This window comes from Vicugna pacos, chromosome 8 (genome assembly GCF_048564905.1).
Source record: "Vicugna pacos chromosome 8, VicPac4, whole genome shotgun sequence".
Taxonomy (NCBI): domain Eukaryota; kingdom Metazoa; phylum Chordata; class Mammalia; order Artiodactyla; family Camelidae; genus Vicugna; species Vicugna pacos.
The window spans coordinates 33,413,300-33,426,555 of record NC_132994.1 but is presented as its reverse complement, the minus strand read 5'-3'; the positions used below and the strand labels follow the sequence as shown (position 1 = coordinate 33,426,555).

At 33.6% G+C, this 13,256-nt stretch overlaps 1 protein-coding gene across 1 annotated transcript in view; it reads left to right on the top strand.

Annotated features, from left to right (window-relative positions):
• The window catches only part of OSTM1 (osteoclastogenesis associated transmembrane protein 1), a 32,087-nt gene extending 20,890 nt beyond the window's left edge, over positions 1 to 11,197 (top strand). Inside the window, exons 4-6 of the mRNA XM_006205629.4 lie at positions 3,112 to 3,279; positions 5,346 to 5,511; positions 8,985 to 11,197. Coding sequence (XP_006205691.1) covers positions 3,112 to 3,279; positions 5,346 to 5,511; positions 8,985 to 9,040 — 390 coding nt within the window. The 3' untranslated portion in view covers positions 9,041 to 11,197. The remainder of the gene's footprint in view (positions 1 to 3,111; positions 3,280 to 5,345; positions 5,512 to 8,984) is intronic.
• Positions 11,198 to 13,256: the final 2,059 nt, after the last annotated feature.

The following is a 13,256-nucleotide window of genomic DNA, read 5'->3' as shown; positions in this document are numbered from 1 at the left end:
GGAGATCAAGCCTTTGTCGGTTTCACTTGCAAAAATTTTCTCCCATTCCGTAGGTTTTCTTCTTGTTTTATTTCTGGTTTCCTTTGCTCTGCGGAAGCTTGTAAGTTTCATTAGGTCCCATTTGTTTATTCTTGCTTTTATTTCTTCTAGGAGAAAATTTTTGAAATGTATGTCAGATAATGTTTTGCCTATGTTTTCCTCTAGGAGGTTTATTGTATCTTGTCTTATGTTTAAGTCTTTAATCCATTTTGAGTTGATTTTTGTATATGGTGTAAGGGTGTGTTCTAGCTTCATTGTTTTACATGCTGCTGTCCAGTTTTCCCAACACCATTTGCTGAAGAGACTGTCTTTATTCATTGTATATTCTTGCCTCCTTTGTCGAAGATTAGTTGACCAAAGGTTTGTGGGTTCATTTCTGGGCTCTCTATTCTGTTCCATTGGTCCATATGTCTGTTTTGGTACCAATACCATGCTGTCTTGATGACTGTAGCTCTATAGTATTGTCTGAAGTCTGGGAGAGTTATTCCTCCAGCCTCTTTCTTTCTCTTCAGTAATGCTTTAGCAATTCTAGGTCTTTGATGGTTCCATATAAATTTTATTATGATTTGTTGTAGTTCTGTGAAATATGTCCTGGGTAATTGGATAGGGATTGCATTAAATCTGTAGATTGCCTTGGGCAGTGTGACCATTTTAACAATATTGATTCTTCCAATCCAAGAGCATGGAATATCTTTCCATTTTTTAAAGTCTTCTTTAATTTCCTTCATCAATGGTTTATAGTTTTCTGTGTATAATTCTTTCACCTCCTTGGTTAGATTTATTCCCAGATATTTTATTACTTTGGGTGCTATTTTAAAGGGGATTGTTTCTTTACTTTCTTTTTCTGTTGACTTATCGTTAGTGTAAAGAAAGGCAACTGATTTTTGAACATTAATTTTGTAACCTGCTACCTTGCTGAATTCTTCGATCAGCTCTAGTAGCTTTTGTGTGGACCTTTTAGGGTTTTCTATATATAGTAACATGTCATCAGCATATAGTGACACTTTTACCTCTTCTTTTCCAATTTGGATCCCTTTTATTTCTTTCTCTTGCCTGATTGCTGTGGCTAGGACTTCCAGGACTATGTTGAATAGGAGTGGTGATAGTGGGCGTCCTTGTCTTGTCCCAGATTTTAGTGGGAAGCTTTTGAGTTTTTCACTGTTGAGAACTATGCTGGCTGTAGGTTTGTCATATATAGCTTTTATTATGTTGAGATATGTCCCTCTATACCCACTTTGGCGAGAGTTTTTATCATAAATGGGTGTTGAATTTTATCAAATGCTTTTTCTGCATCGATTGAGATGATCATGTGGTTTTTGTCCTTTCTCTTGTTGATGTGATGTATTACATTGATTGATTTGCGTATGTTGAACCAGCCTTGTGTCCCTGGGATGAACCCCACTTGGTCATGATGTATAATCTTTTTTATGTGTTGTTGGATTCTATTTGCTAAAATTTTGGTGAGGATTTTGGCGTCTATGTTCATCAGTGATATTGGCCTATAATTCTCTTTTTTTGTAGTGTCTTTGCCTGGTTTTGGTATCAAGGTGATGGTGGCTTCATAGAATGAGTTTGGGAGTATTCCCTCCTTTTCAATCGTCTGGAAGAGTTTGAGAAGGACTGGTATGAGTTCTTTGTATGTTTGGTAGAATTCCCCGGTGAAGCCATCCGGTCCTGGACTTTTATTTGTAGGGAGGTTTTTAATTGCTATTTCTATTTCCTTTCTAGTGATCGGGTTGTTCAAGTGTTCAGTTTCTTCTTGATTCAGTTTTGGTGGACAGTATGTTTCCAGAAACTTGTCCATCTCTTCTAGGTTATCCAGTTTGGTTCCATATAGTTTTTCATAATATTCTCATATGATATTCTGTATTTCTATTTTGTTTGTTGTAATTTCTCCATATTCCTTTCTTATTTTGCTAATTTATGCTCTCTCTTTTTTCTTCTTTGTGAGTTTGGCCAGAGGTTTGTCGATTTTATTTATTTTTTCAAAAAACCAGCTTTTGGTTTGGTTGATTTTTTCCTAGAAGTGAAATTGAAGTGTCAAAATATATGTGCACTTTCAGTTTTAATATAAGTGACTAAATTACCCCCCCCAACTAGGTGTTGTGCTCAACTTTTAATTGAACACATTTAGCTAAATGCACAATTGTTCTGTGAAAAACAGGCAATGGGCTATTTCTTGTGGCAGAACTAAAGGGGGATTGAGTTTCTCTATCAAATAGATAGTGAGGGTAACACTTTAGGGGCTACATCAGGTTAATTCCTTTAATTTTTCCTTTTCTTTTTCATTGTGGTATTCAATTAATATCATTTCTCTAGGCATCAAGGTAAAGAATGAAGGAAATAGAAAACAAAGGTGTGAACTGACTGTTCAGCAAACTTGTTCTTGAAGTACAAGTGTTAGTCCAGGAAGTGGAAAAGATTGAAATTCACTAAACATAATGTCTTGTGTGTTATACCCGCTACTTTCATTTTAGGTTATACAGTTCTTTGGTGTTAGTCCCTTTTTGTTGACTAGAAAGGCCTGGATTATAAGCCTTGGGGTGAGAGGGTTGAGAAGAGATGTAGTTTTGGTGACTTTTCCTTTTCTGTCAATAAAGTCCTCCCTCTCTCAGGAAGGCAGACTTCATTGTTGAAGTCAGCACAGGCAAGGGCATATTTTATTTATTCCTTGGAAGTAGAATAGATAAGAGCAGATGTATAAATGATAAGGTAACTTGGGAAATATTTATATTTAGATATCAATAATTTGGCCTATGAGCTAGTGTTATCCACAGTTAACAGTGGCTAGTGCAGTGGTTTTCAAAATTTAAGAGCAACTAGAAAAATGCCAAGTATTTTGCTGTGTTTTACATACCAGTCTCTAATCCTTGGGACCTATGATAGAGATAAGCGTATTCCTGTTTTATAGATGATAAAACTGAGTCTCAGAATGATTTAGCAACCTGTCTAACGTCACAGCTCAGCACTTTAACATGCTCTACTGTTTTCTGTCCTGTAGGAGGGCAAATAGCTTAAGTTAAAGAGATGTTATATTTTTTGTGTGTGTTACATGTACCTTTGACATTTTAGGGGAGCACACATAGTCATCTACAGCTGAGAAATTATTCAGAAGTATGCAAAAACTGTGGCGAAGCATACAAAGCTCTGAGTAATCTATACAGTGAAATGCAAAAAATGAATGAACTTGAAAATAAGGCTGAATCTGGAACACATCTATGCATTGATGTGGAAGATGCAGTAAGTACTTTGCTTCTGATATGATACATATTTTGCAGTGTTGTTAAATATGCCTTTAGAATTATTATCCCTCTTAGAAGTATATTGGAATGTGCATATGCTGTCTTCAGCCAGAAATAACTAGTTATAAAGTAGTTAAGTCTTAGAATATCCTGATCTGTCAAACAACAATGGAAATTAATCAGGTACTTCTTAAACAAGTTGATAATTTGGTACATTTGGGTTTTTTAAATTAAAGTGTTGTTGATTTACAATGTTATATTAGTTTCAGGCATACAACATAGAAATTTAATATTTTTATAGATTCTACTCCATTTAAAAAATTGTTTTTTAAGTTTGATAATGTGTATTATTTTCAGAGGTGTGGATGTGGTTAAATGTTTGCATTTCATTTTCTTGTGCACTTGTTGCTAATACAAGAAGTTTCTAGGTTTCACTACCATGTTTCTGAAACTGTTTCACAATTACTTCCTGTCCCATTGCTTTATTTCTTTGTCTATTACCATCTGAAAAGGGATGTTTACTTATTTATAGTCTGTCTACCCTCACTAAACTATAAGCCACATGAGGACAAGGACTTCATGTCCTTTTTGTTCACTGTTCAATATCTAGAACAGTGCCTGGCAAATAGGAGGCTCTTAGTAACATGTATTGATTGAATGATCAACCAAAAACCTTTTTTTCTCCATTGAATAGCCTGCCTTTACATAGGGCACCACTAGATGGCGATCATGCCTTTTTATGGGAATAGGATACCTGAGTATTGAGGCATTAGAGGAAATTGAGAAATTATTGACTATAAGCAGAGAACTTGTGGTCAAAATTGGTAAACTTAATGGTTGAGAATGAAGAGTGTGAATTATAGCAGCTCAGAGTGAACCATAGTGGATCAGTAATATTCACGATGGTAAAATGCACTTAAAACAGATGCTCCATGGGGATTTTTATTTGTTACTGTTCTGTTCCTAATGTCTAGAATAGTACCTGGCTTCTGATAGGTTCTCAATAAATAATAACTATATTTTAAAAAATAAAGAGTCTATTTTATTGTTTTTAAAATAAAGAAGAAAAATGAATATTGATTCTATGACATAAGTTGGATTATACAGGAAATCAACATGACCACGTATTTTAGAACATCCATCTTGCAGTAAGCAAAACTTAAAACATACAATGCACCGTTTGTAAACCATATCTAAATTAAACAAAATTCAGGCAAGAACAGTTTTCTACATTAAATTTGATAATTTCCTTACATCACTTACCTGTTTGGCAGAAGCCTTGACCTAAGTGAAACTGAGGTACTGCTGCCCCTAAATGTATCTAACATATGCTACTAAATAAGATATTGATATTGTCTAATAAAGTTTCCATGGCTCATTAGCTGTTAAGTACTTAGAAATAACTTGCCATGAGTATGAATCTTTCATAATATCTTAGGTAAGATATTAAGCATTTCATACAATCATCTCTTGAAGAGAAGCCCTATGAAGTTGATATTTTTATTTCCATCTAAAAATATTGCAACAACCTCAGTGATATTATATAGGTAACATATGAAAAAATATTTTGTTTTTGTGAGCCTTCCCCTCCCCCTAGTTTAATTGACGTGTGATTGACAAAATTGTAATATATTTAAAGTGTACCATGTTATGATTTGATGTACATAAACATTGTGAAAGGATTCCCACAATTGAGTTAATTAACATCCATTATCTGTCATAGTTACCCCTTTAAATCTTTAAATTTTTAATGAATGAAGCATGGTCTAACTATATTCCTATGATGTAAGTTCTCTGAACTCTGTGAAAAGTTGACATTTTTTGGACAGTATTATGAATTTAAAATATGGAATTTCTATATGGATGTAAATTTATACAATGACTAATTGTGAACCAACTTATTTCCCTGGTAGAAGAAATTGTCCTCAACTATTAATATAATTTTTTAGGGATGTATGTTTAGTCTAAATTCTGGGTTCTTGTTGTTAATAAAATAATTTTATGAAATTGAAGACAAGACAAATTAAATTTAAAATAGAGTAACATTATTTGTTATTGTTCCAGATGAATATTACTCGAAAACTGTGGAGTCGAACTTTCAACTGTTCAGTCCTTTGCAGTGACACAGTGCCTGTAATTGCTGTTTCTGTGTTCATTCTCTTTCTACCTGTTGTATTCTACCTTAGTAGCTTTCTTCACTCAGAGCAAAAGAAACGCAAACTCATTCTACGTAAGTTTATTTTTACAATTGTTCATTTATTTAGATAAAAACCTGTATTTTAAAAAATCTACTCCTGTTTTAGAAATGATATATACTCTGAGAACTCAAACTATATTACCCTAAAACAGCTCTTTTCTTCAAATTTTACAGTTTTGCTCACTAATGGCAGAGATGTGTAAGTTTATAAGGTCAACATGCAGTATCTTTGATGCTTTAACTGAGAAAGCTAGATTCCCTGGAATAAGGTTGACATCAACAAAGGAATAGCTGCAAAGGCTGTGCAGACCTGAAATGGCCATAGTAGGGAGATACATAGTAGGGAGTTCTTTGGCCCATTAGAGCCATGGCAGAGCCACCTAACAGAGCGGCAGGCAGAGAGAAACTGTAGCTTACACACAGACAGTTTGTTTAGGAACAAATTGAAATTGTAGTTGCAAGAAAGTTACTTGATGTTTAGCACATGCTCAATACCTATTGATTCCTTTCCTTTCTGTTAATTTCTTTCCAGCACTTCATGATTTATCTAACTTCATTTCTAATGTATCTGACTTTAAAAACAAAAAAACAGGTTATTTGTAGATCAGTTTGAACTAAATTTGTAATGCTTGTCACCTCAAAAAGCTAGCTACTAGAGGAGAGGGTCTTTATCATGGGTATATTTAGTAAAGCATTTTGAAGATTGCCAGCATTCTGTAAATATGTAATAACTCAGTCCTAAAAGCACTTTTTAGAATAATAACAAAACATTGCAGGGACCTCACTGTTGTGAAAATTTACTTTTCAGGGCTTGGTGTACTTTTAAAGTTTAGCATTTTATTTGCTTTGCAAGTGTATTTATCTCTGCAGGAGATATATACTACTTCTGATCAGTGTTTTGTTTCTTTGATTGATTGATTGTTTTCACAGGAAAAGTCACTACCACTCGTCTGCTTGTACAAGCTACAAATCTTGTTGTCTTTTAACTTCTTAATTCTTCTTCTTTTCTTTTATTTCCTCATTCCCATATTCCCGTCTGCACCCCTTTTCAATTCATCAGCTAGTATTGCCAGCTCTATTTCCAAAGATGTATCTTAAGTTATCTCTTCTCTACCTCCACCAGTGACACCTTAGAGCTCAAGGCATCATCGTCTCTTATCTGCACTAATGCAGGGGTCCCTTAACCAGTGTACCTGCTTCCATTTCTTGACCCACCATAATCCATTCTCCATATAGTGGCTAGAGTAAACTTTTAAACACAAATTTTACCATGCTCCTCTCCCATTTGAAATTCTTCCTGTGTCCCTGTTGCACCTAGAATAAAAACTAAACTTATTCCAGGGTCTGCTCTCTGAGCTGCAGGTGACCTGGTCCCCAATCCACCTTCCTAAACATCTTGCATCCACCCCTTCTTAGCCAGTGATACTGTACATAAGCAGTGGAGCCTTTTTTCTGCTCCTCTCAAACACCAAGATAATTCTCATTCCCCTCTTTCCAAGGCTCTTATACTTGTCCTCCCCACTTTCCTTGAGTGGTTCCTTGTCACCCAGGCCTTAGGTCAGAGGTTACTACACAAGGAGACCTTTTATGACCCCCCCACCTAAGAATACACCCTTCTTTTAATTTTTATACATCCTTCTTTAATAGCACTTAATCACTACTTAAACTACCTTTTCCACTTATTTTCTACCTTACTTGTTTGTCTACCCTGACTTGACTATAAACTCAATCAGAAAAAAGATTTTGTTTATCTTGCTCATTAATATATCACCAGCATCCAGAAAATACCTGGCCCATAGTATGTGCTCAAAAATATTTGTTGAATAAAAGAACATTATATTTTATATTTAAAGGTAGCATTTCCTGGAGTGTTTTCCTCCAAATACTAGTCCTGTGAAAATCATTTTCATGAGCTTCATAATGTACCTGAAGATAAACTAAGGCCTCTGAGATTACATTCCCCAAACTTGACAATAGAACCTTTGCATAATACCTATTAATGTTTCACAGAAACATTGTTTATGAGTTAAATGATGAACTTAAAGAAATGCTGGTATAGGCAAACAGTTCTTGTGCTGTTACCTCATGGACATTTTAATTTACTTTTCTTTATGCCACCATTTTATATGATCCCATTCATCAAGTCCTATAGTAGGAATTAAGGATTTAAAAAAGGAACAAGGCACAGTGGATACCCTCAAAGAACATACTGACCATAATCCAATTATTACAACAAATGTAGTAGAGGTATATACAGTGTGATTGGACCACAGAGGAGGATAAGATGAACTCTGCATTAGGGGTGTTGGAATTCACCACTAGATTATCCCTGGGGTAGAATTTTGAAGGATGTAGGGAATAATCAGATAGAGAATAAGGAAGCAAGGAAGTTGTAGGTATATGTACTAATTGGTATTGCTACCTGGTTAGTTTAATAAACTTGGTAATTAGTGAGAAACTGCATTACTTTTAATAATTTTAAACAACCTAATTTAAGACAAAAACTTTTCATTTAGTTTACCTTCTAAATCCACTGAAGACTTAAAGAGTATACTTTTAGTTTAAGCTGTTTTTGAGTTAAAGTTGTTTTTAAGGTTAGGCTGCAGCAATATACTGGTCCAAGAAGTTATGTTGTCATCTTGCACTTACACTGGTTGTCAGAGGGGACCCTGATAGAAACTAGAACAGTGGTTCTCATCCTTGACCAGATATCAGAATTGTCTGCAGAGCTTTAAAAAAAAAATTAAACAAAAAACAAATGCCTGGGGCCCACTGTAGGCCTTTTACATCATAACCTCTACACTAGTGTTGAGAACCTCTGAAGTAGAGAGATTCCTATTTATCTAGTGTAAGATACTTTCACTACGGTATGGTTGTTTTCGATTTCTGGAACATGAGAAACATTTATCTTTAACTATAACTACAAAACATATTACAAAGCCAAATAACCATGACTTTATTAACTCTAATGACCGAGTCCCATTAGCATCATGATCAAAATTGATTGTATATATTTTATTAGCAGCTATATATGTTTGCACATGTGTGTAATGTACAACTCAGTTTTCTCTGTAAGCCATTTAAATGTTTTGTTTTGTTTAACATTACAGAGTTCTTTCACTGAATTAAGAGAAATTTAGATTTGGATTTCTAACTTAGACTTTTAAATATATAATTTTATTACTTTACCTTATGGCACTTTCATTTTTTAAATAGAGTACTTTCACTTATATTACATATTTAAGATTGTGGTGTTCAAGTTTATATAAATTATGTCTATTTTATTTGGTACTGCTTCTAACAAAGTCATGTGCAGCTTCTAGCAAAGTTAAGTTTTTTGAGGTTGATAGGAAAAAATAGACTTAGGTTTTAATTCTTATAATATTGAATCTATTCAGATTCAAACAGAGTTAATAGATGAATACTATAGTTTACATAAAAATGATAAATAATCATATTTAGAGAATTAAAATTAAATTAAAATATAATACTTTTGATTTATTTAGCCAAACGTCTCAAGTCTAGTGCAAGCTTTGCAAATGTTCAAGAAAATTCAAACTGAAACCTACGAAGTGGAGATTTACATCGTATCCCATGGATGAATGGTGGAAGATACAGCTTGGTACAAAGGAAGATAAACTATGATTTGACAAATCAAGTTCTTAAGAAATGCAAGGACTTCAGATTTATTTTAAATAAGAATTTTCAATTTTTCTTTTCTTTTCCAGTCCCTTTTTAAGAGTTTGGGTATTCTTAATTTCCAGGCATAGCAATGTTGTCTATTTTGAAGTGTATTTGTTACAATAACAAAAGATGCAAGAAGAATCTTTATTTTGTTTTGTAGGCATATTTACTATTTGAGACTTCTGGTATCTCCCTATTATCATGGTATCTCAAGTAGCAAAGTTTTTGGAAACTTAACATTTCAAAATTAATCAGTCATAGCAAAGATTTTGGAAAAAAATTCAAATGCCAAAAAGTAGCAGATCCAAAGATTAAATCACTCACCATTGCAGTATTATTGTCACATATATATTTAATATGTCATACATTACAAATAATGTGTAATTCAATCTCTAGTTTCCTTAAAGTCAGTTTTGAAACCACTAATTATACTCCCCCCTTACAATTTTTAGAAGTATGAAGGCACATTTCATTTATCTTTGTAGAAAGATTTATGGTAACTGGTTTCTTACTTGACTTTTATAAATAGTATTTTACACCTTATTTTTGCCTTTATTTCATAAGTAATTTGAAATCACTGGACTGCTTTATTACATTCAGGGCAAGATGGATTCTTTTTATACTAGGGATTTGCATTGTGAATTACATTAAGTTATTTGGCAATTTATAATTTATTACTACTTTAAATCAAATGTAGCATTATCACACTGTATTTAAATTGTAATTTTTTAATATAAATTTTCTCTTGGGATATATGGGGAGTTTTTGTGGGGAGAGAAAGGAGTTGTAAAAAAAGCTTAAGCTTCAGAAAATAGACTCGGACCTGAAAGGATGCTCACTATAAAACTGTTGAATGGCTCATACTGGGGGCATGAGTCAGAATGAGAATCTGATACAGAAAGCAGGTCAGTTAAGATGATGCTTATTTTTTCTAAATTATTTAAATCAGATAAAAGTGATATATGGTTGAAATTAAGTCAGATATATCATACACAGAAAACAAATTCTATTTTGGAATGTTTATATCAACCTTTCCAAAAAAGTCATCATTTCAGAATTATTCACATTTTTTCCCCTCAGGTTTTCAGTGTTAGGTGTTTTATTTGTTAATTCCTTCTCACTGTCTTGGTGGAAATAGGCTTTGTTTTAAATGCTGGAGAATTTCAAGGCTGCTCTATATAGAAACGAGTTTGATTTATTGGTACAAGAGTTTGAATCCCTTCATACACTGTACAATGCTATTATAGAGACAAGAAAGTGTTTTTATTATTTTTTAAATGTCTACTATATATGCAGAGTGAAAGAGAAGGCTTATCCTTACATATGTAACATATCCAAAAGCTGTTAGTTATAGTTTTTCTAGTCTGCTGTGATCCATTTAAAATGTGCTGAGTTTTGTTCTGCTGTTACTGTTCACACTGCTGATGCTAATAGCACTATCTTGATTTGAAGTATATAGTTGAGGACCATTGAAAGCAATCTTTCATTAATGCAGATAAAATCAGTTTACATGTGCAAAGTTACAAAATGGAATATTCAGTTCTGTAAGTAGTGACTCTTTGAGCACCTTTTAATATTACATATTTCTAAAAACCATTGCCTTTGGATATGGTTGCTAATAAGCACTTTACAAAAGAAAAAAGGCAGCCTTTACTATTTTTCTGGTTGAGTCATTGCCATTTAAAAGTAGCATCAGCAATAGATTTCAAAATCAGTATTAAGCATTACACTGTAAAGTGTGTAAATATTTCATTTTTTAAGTTGTGTTGAAAAATTCTTTGCATAGTTCTGAATTCCTAGACTCGTAGCATATGTATGTGCACAAGAACATCTTTACTTTTTGACACTTGGAAATAAAGAAAGTAGCTTAAGGAAATTGTAGTGCTGTATTTGATTTTTAAGTACATTTTAAAAACTTCATATATAATTAAACATCACATTTTAGTTTTTCTGGTATTGAATTTAAATGCCTACTTTAAAAGTACCATCTATCTTATAATTTTGCTGCAAATAAAAATGTACTTTTGGATTATTATTATTGTTGTTGTTGTTGTTGTCGGACTTAAGAGGTAGAAATAGCATCAGCTATCTTAAAGTGTAACTCTAAATCAATAAATAACACCAGAGTTTAGTTGGTAAATGTTACTTTTGTGGGACAGTATTTTCTAATGTTTCATGGATGGGCTCTACTTTTTACTGCAATGTACTCCTTATAAAGTGAAATGTTTTCCCAGAATGACATTGCAGTTGGGGTTGGATTTCTGACTAAAGACTTGACATCAGATAAATAATAGACATCACCAGCAATGAATTGTGAAAGCAAAAATATACTAGTAACCTATGTAACACTTTAAAATGGGAAAAATTATGTTCTAAGTACGTATGTTTTCTGAGCTAGAAGAAACTGTAGAGGTCATTTGGTCATAAAATCCTAGAGCTGGGTGGATCCCTGAAGACCACTTAATCCAGCCTTCTATCCGCTGTATGGATTCACTCTAATAATTCACTCATTTCCTATCTTCTTAACTAAGGAAGCAGATCATAGAAATCTTTATTTATAACTTAGTCATTATTTGACAATTAACTCTAAAACTGAGACTTGAGATGCCTAATCAAATGTTTTGCTACTGTTCCACTCTGCTTATCTTGTAAAAATCCCATAAAATGATCATATTGATCATAAAAAGGGCTTTAGCCAGTGCTGAATTATATATGTGGCACATAAAAGTTGCAACTCTACCAAGTTTTCTTGCTCTATACTATTACACTGAATATAATAAATATTAGTCATAAGTATAACACATTTAATGACCAGTGATTTTCTTTGTCTCCTTGAAACTAAAGAGAGATTTTAAAAGTTACTGTGACTGATTCATGTTTCTTAAAGTATGGAGGTTTTCAATACTGATTTTAAAACCTGTTTTTTCTGAGATAAACAGAGGTATTTTTAAAAAATTTATTCCTGTACTGAAATGCAATCAAAATATTTCAAACCTTTAAAAGAAATGATAAACTCATTTTAGGTGGCTATTGTAGAAATTCCTTCATTTTCTTACTTAAATATCAGAATTTTATCCAAAAGATTTGTCCAGTAACATTGGAAGTGAAAAACAATTCAACAGTTATAATTTCTGGAATTATTGTAGACAATTAGAGTGTAGATAGGCAGGAAAGGAAATTATTAGCGTATCCTGTCTGCCTTCTGAAACAGAAGAGTATTCAGGAGAACTTAAGGGAAGGTTTCTCGTCACCGTATTGTGTATCTTTAGAGGCTGGGGCCCACAACAGAAAGCCGTGCAGCCATTTCTGTTTCCAGAGTAGACCAGTTATTTCTTCCCTTTTCTCATTTTCTACATTGATGTTTAGTACTATCGCCAGTGATATAATAAGAGTTGAGATACAAAGGGCTTGACCTTGGTGTTTAAAAATCCTCTGTATATCTTGCCTGTTCACTAAAGAAGGCACACTATTTATTTGTACAACTCAGTGACTCTTACCAGTCAAAATCCAACATTCCCCACAGGACTTGCATACCTGCTATCTCTAATTGCTTGTCTCCTATGGGCTTGGAGAATTAATTATTATTGTGTGGGCAAACAGCTAGCATAAGGATATAAAGAGGGTGAGTGAGCAAGTAGAATCTCCAGATTGAATCTCCTCTTCCCTAACACCTCCACCCTGTGATTCCCAAATGTTTGTATAGGAGCAACCTAGGGATAACAATCTATATGGTAAAGGGGATTTGGGGGTCACTCATCTTGAAGTTGTATGTGCATGGCAAATTCACTGTGTATTAGAAGATTGTATGTTTACTGGGGGAGGCTTTTGGGAAATGACAGCTATTACGTAAAGGCTAAAGCTCTGCTTCACATTACACTGTTTGGCACACTTTGCCGCTATCCACTCAGGACTTACTCCTTGCTCTAACCCAACATCTCAGGAGCAGCATGAAGTGGTGTTTAGCTGCTTTGGCTCCCTTTCTACATTTATGTCCTCTGTATCAAGGGATTCTTTGTTCACTTTTTCTCCCTGTCTCCTAATACCACAATAGATGGAGTCATAGGAAGTGTCCTCTGTAATTTGGCTATTGTCAC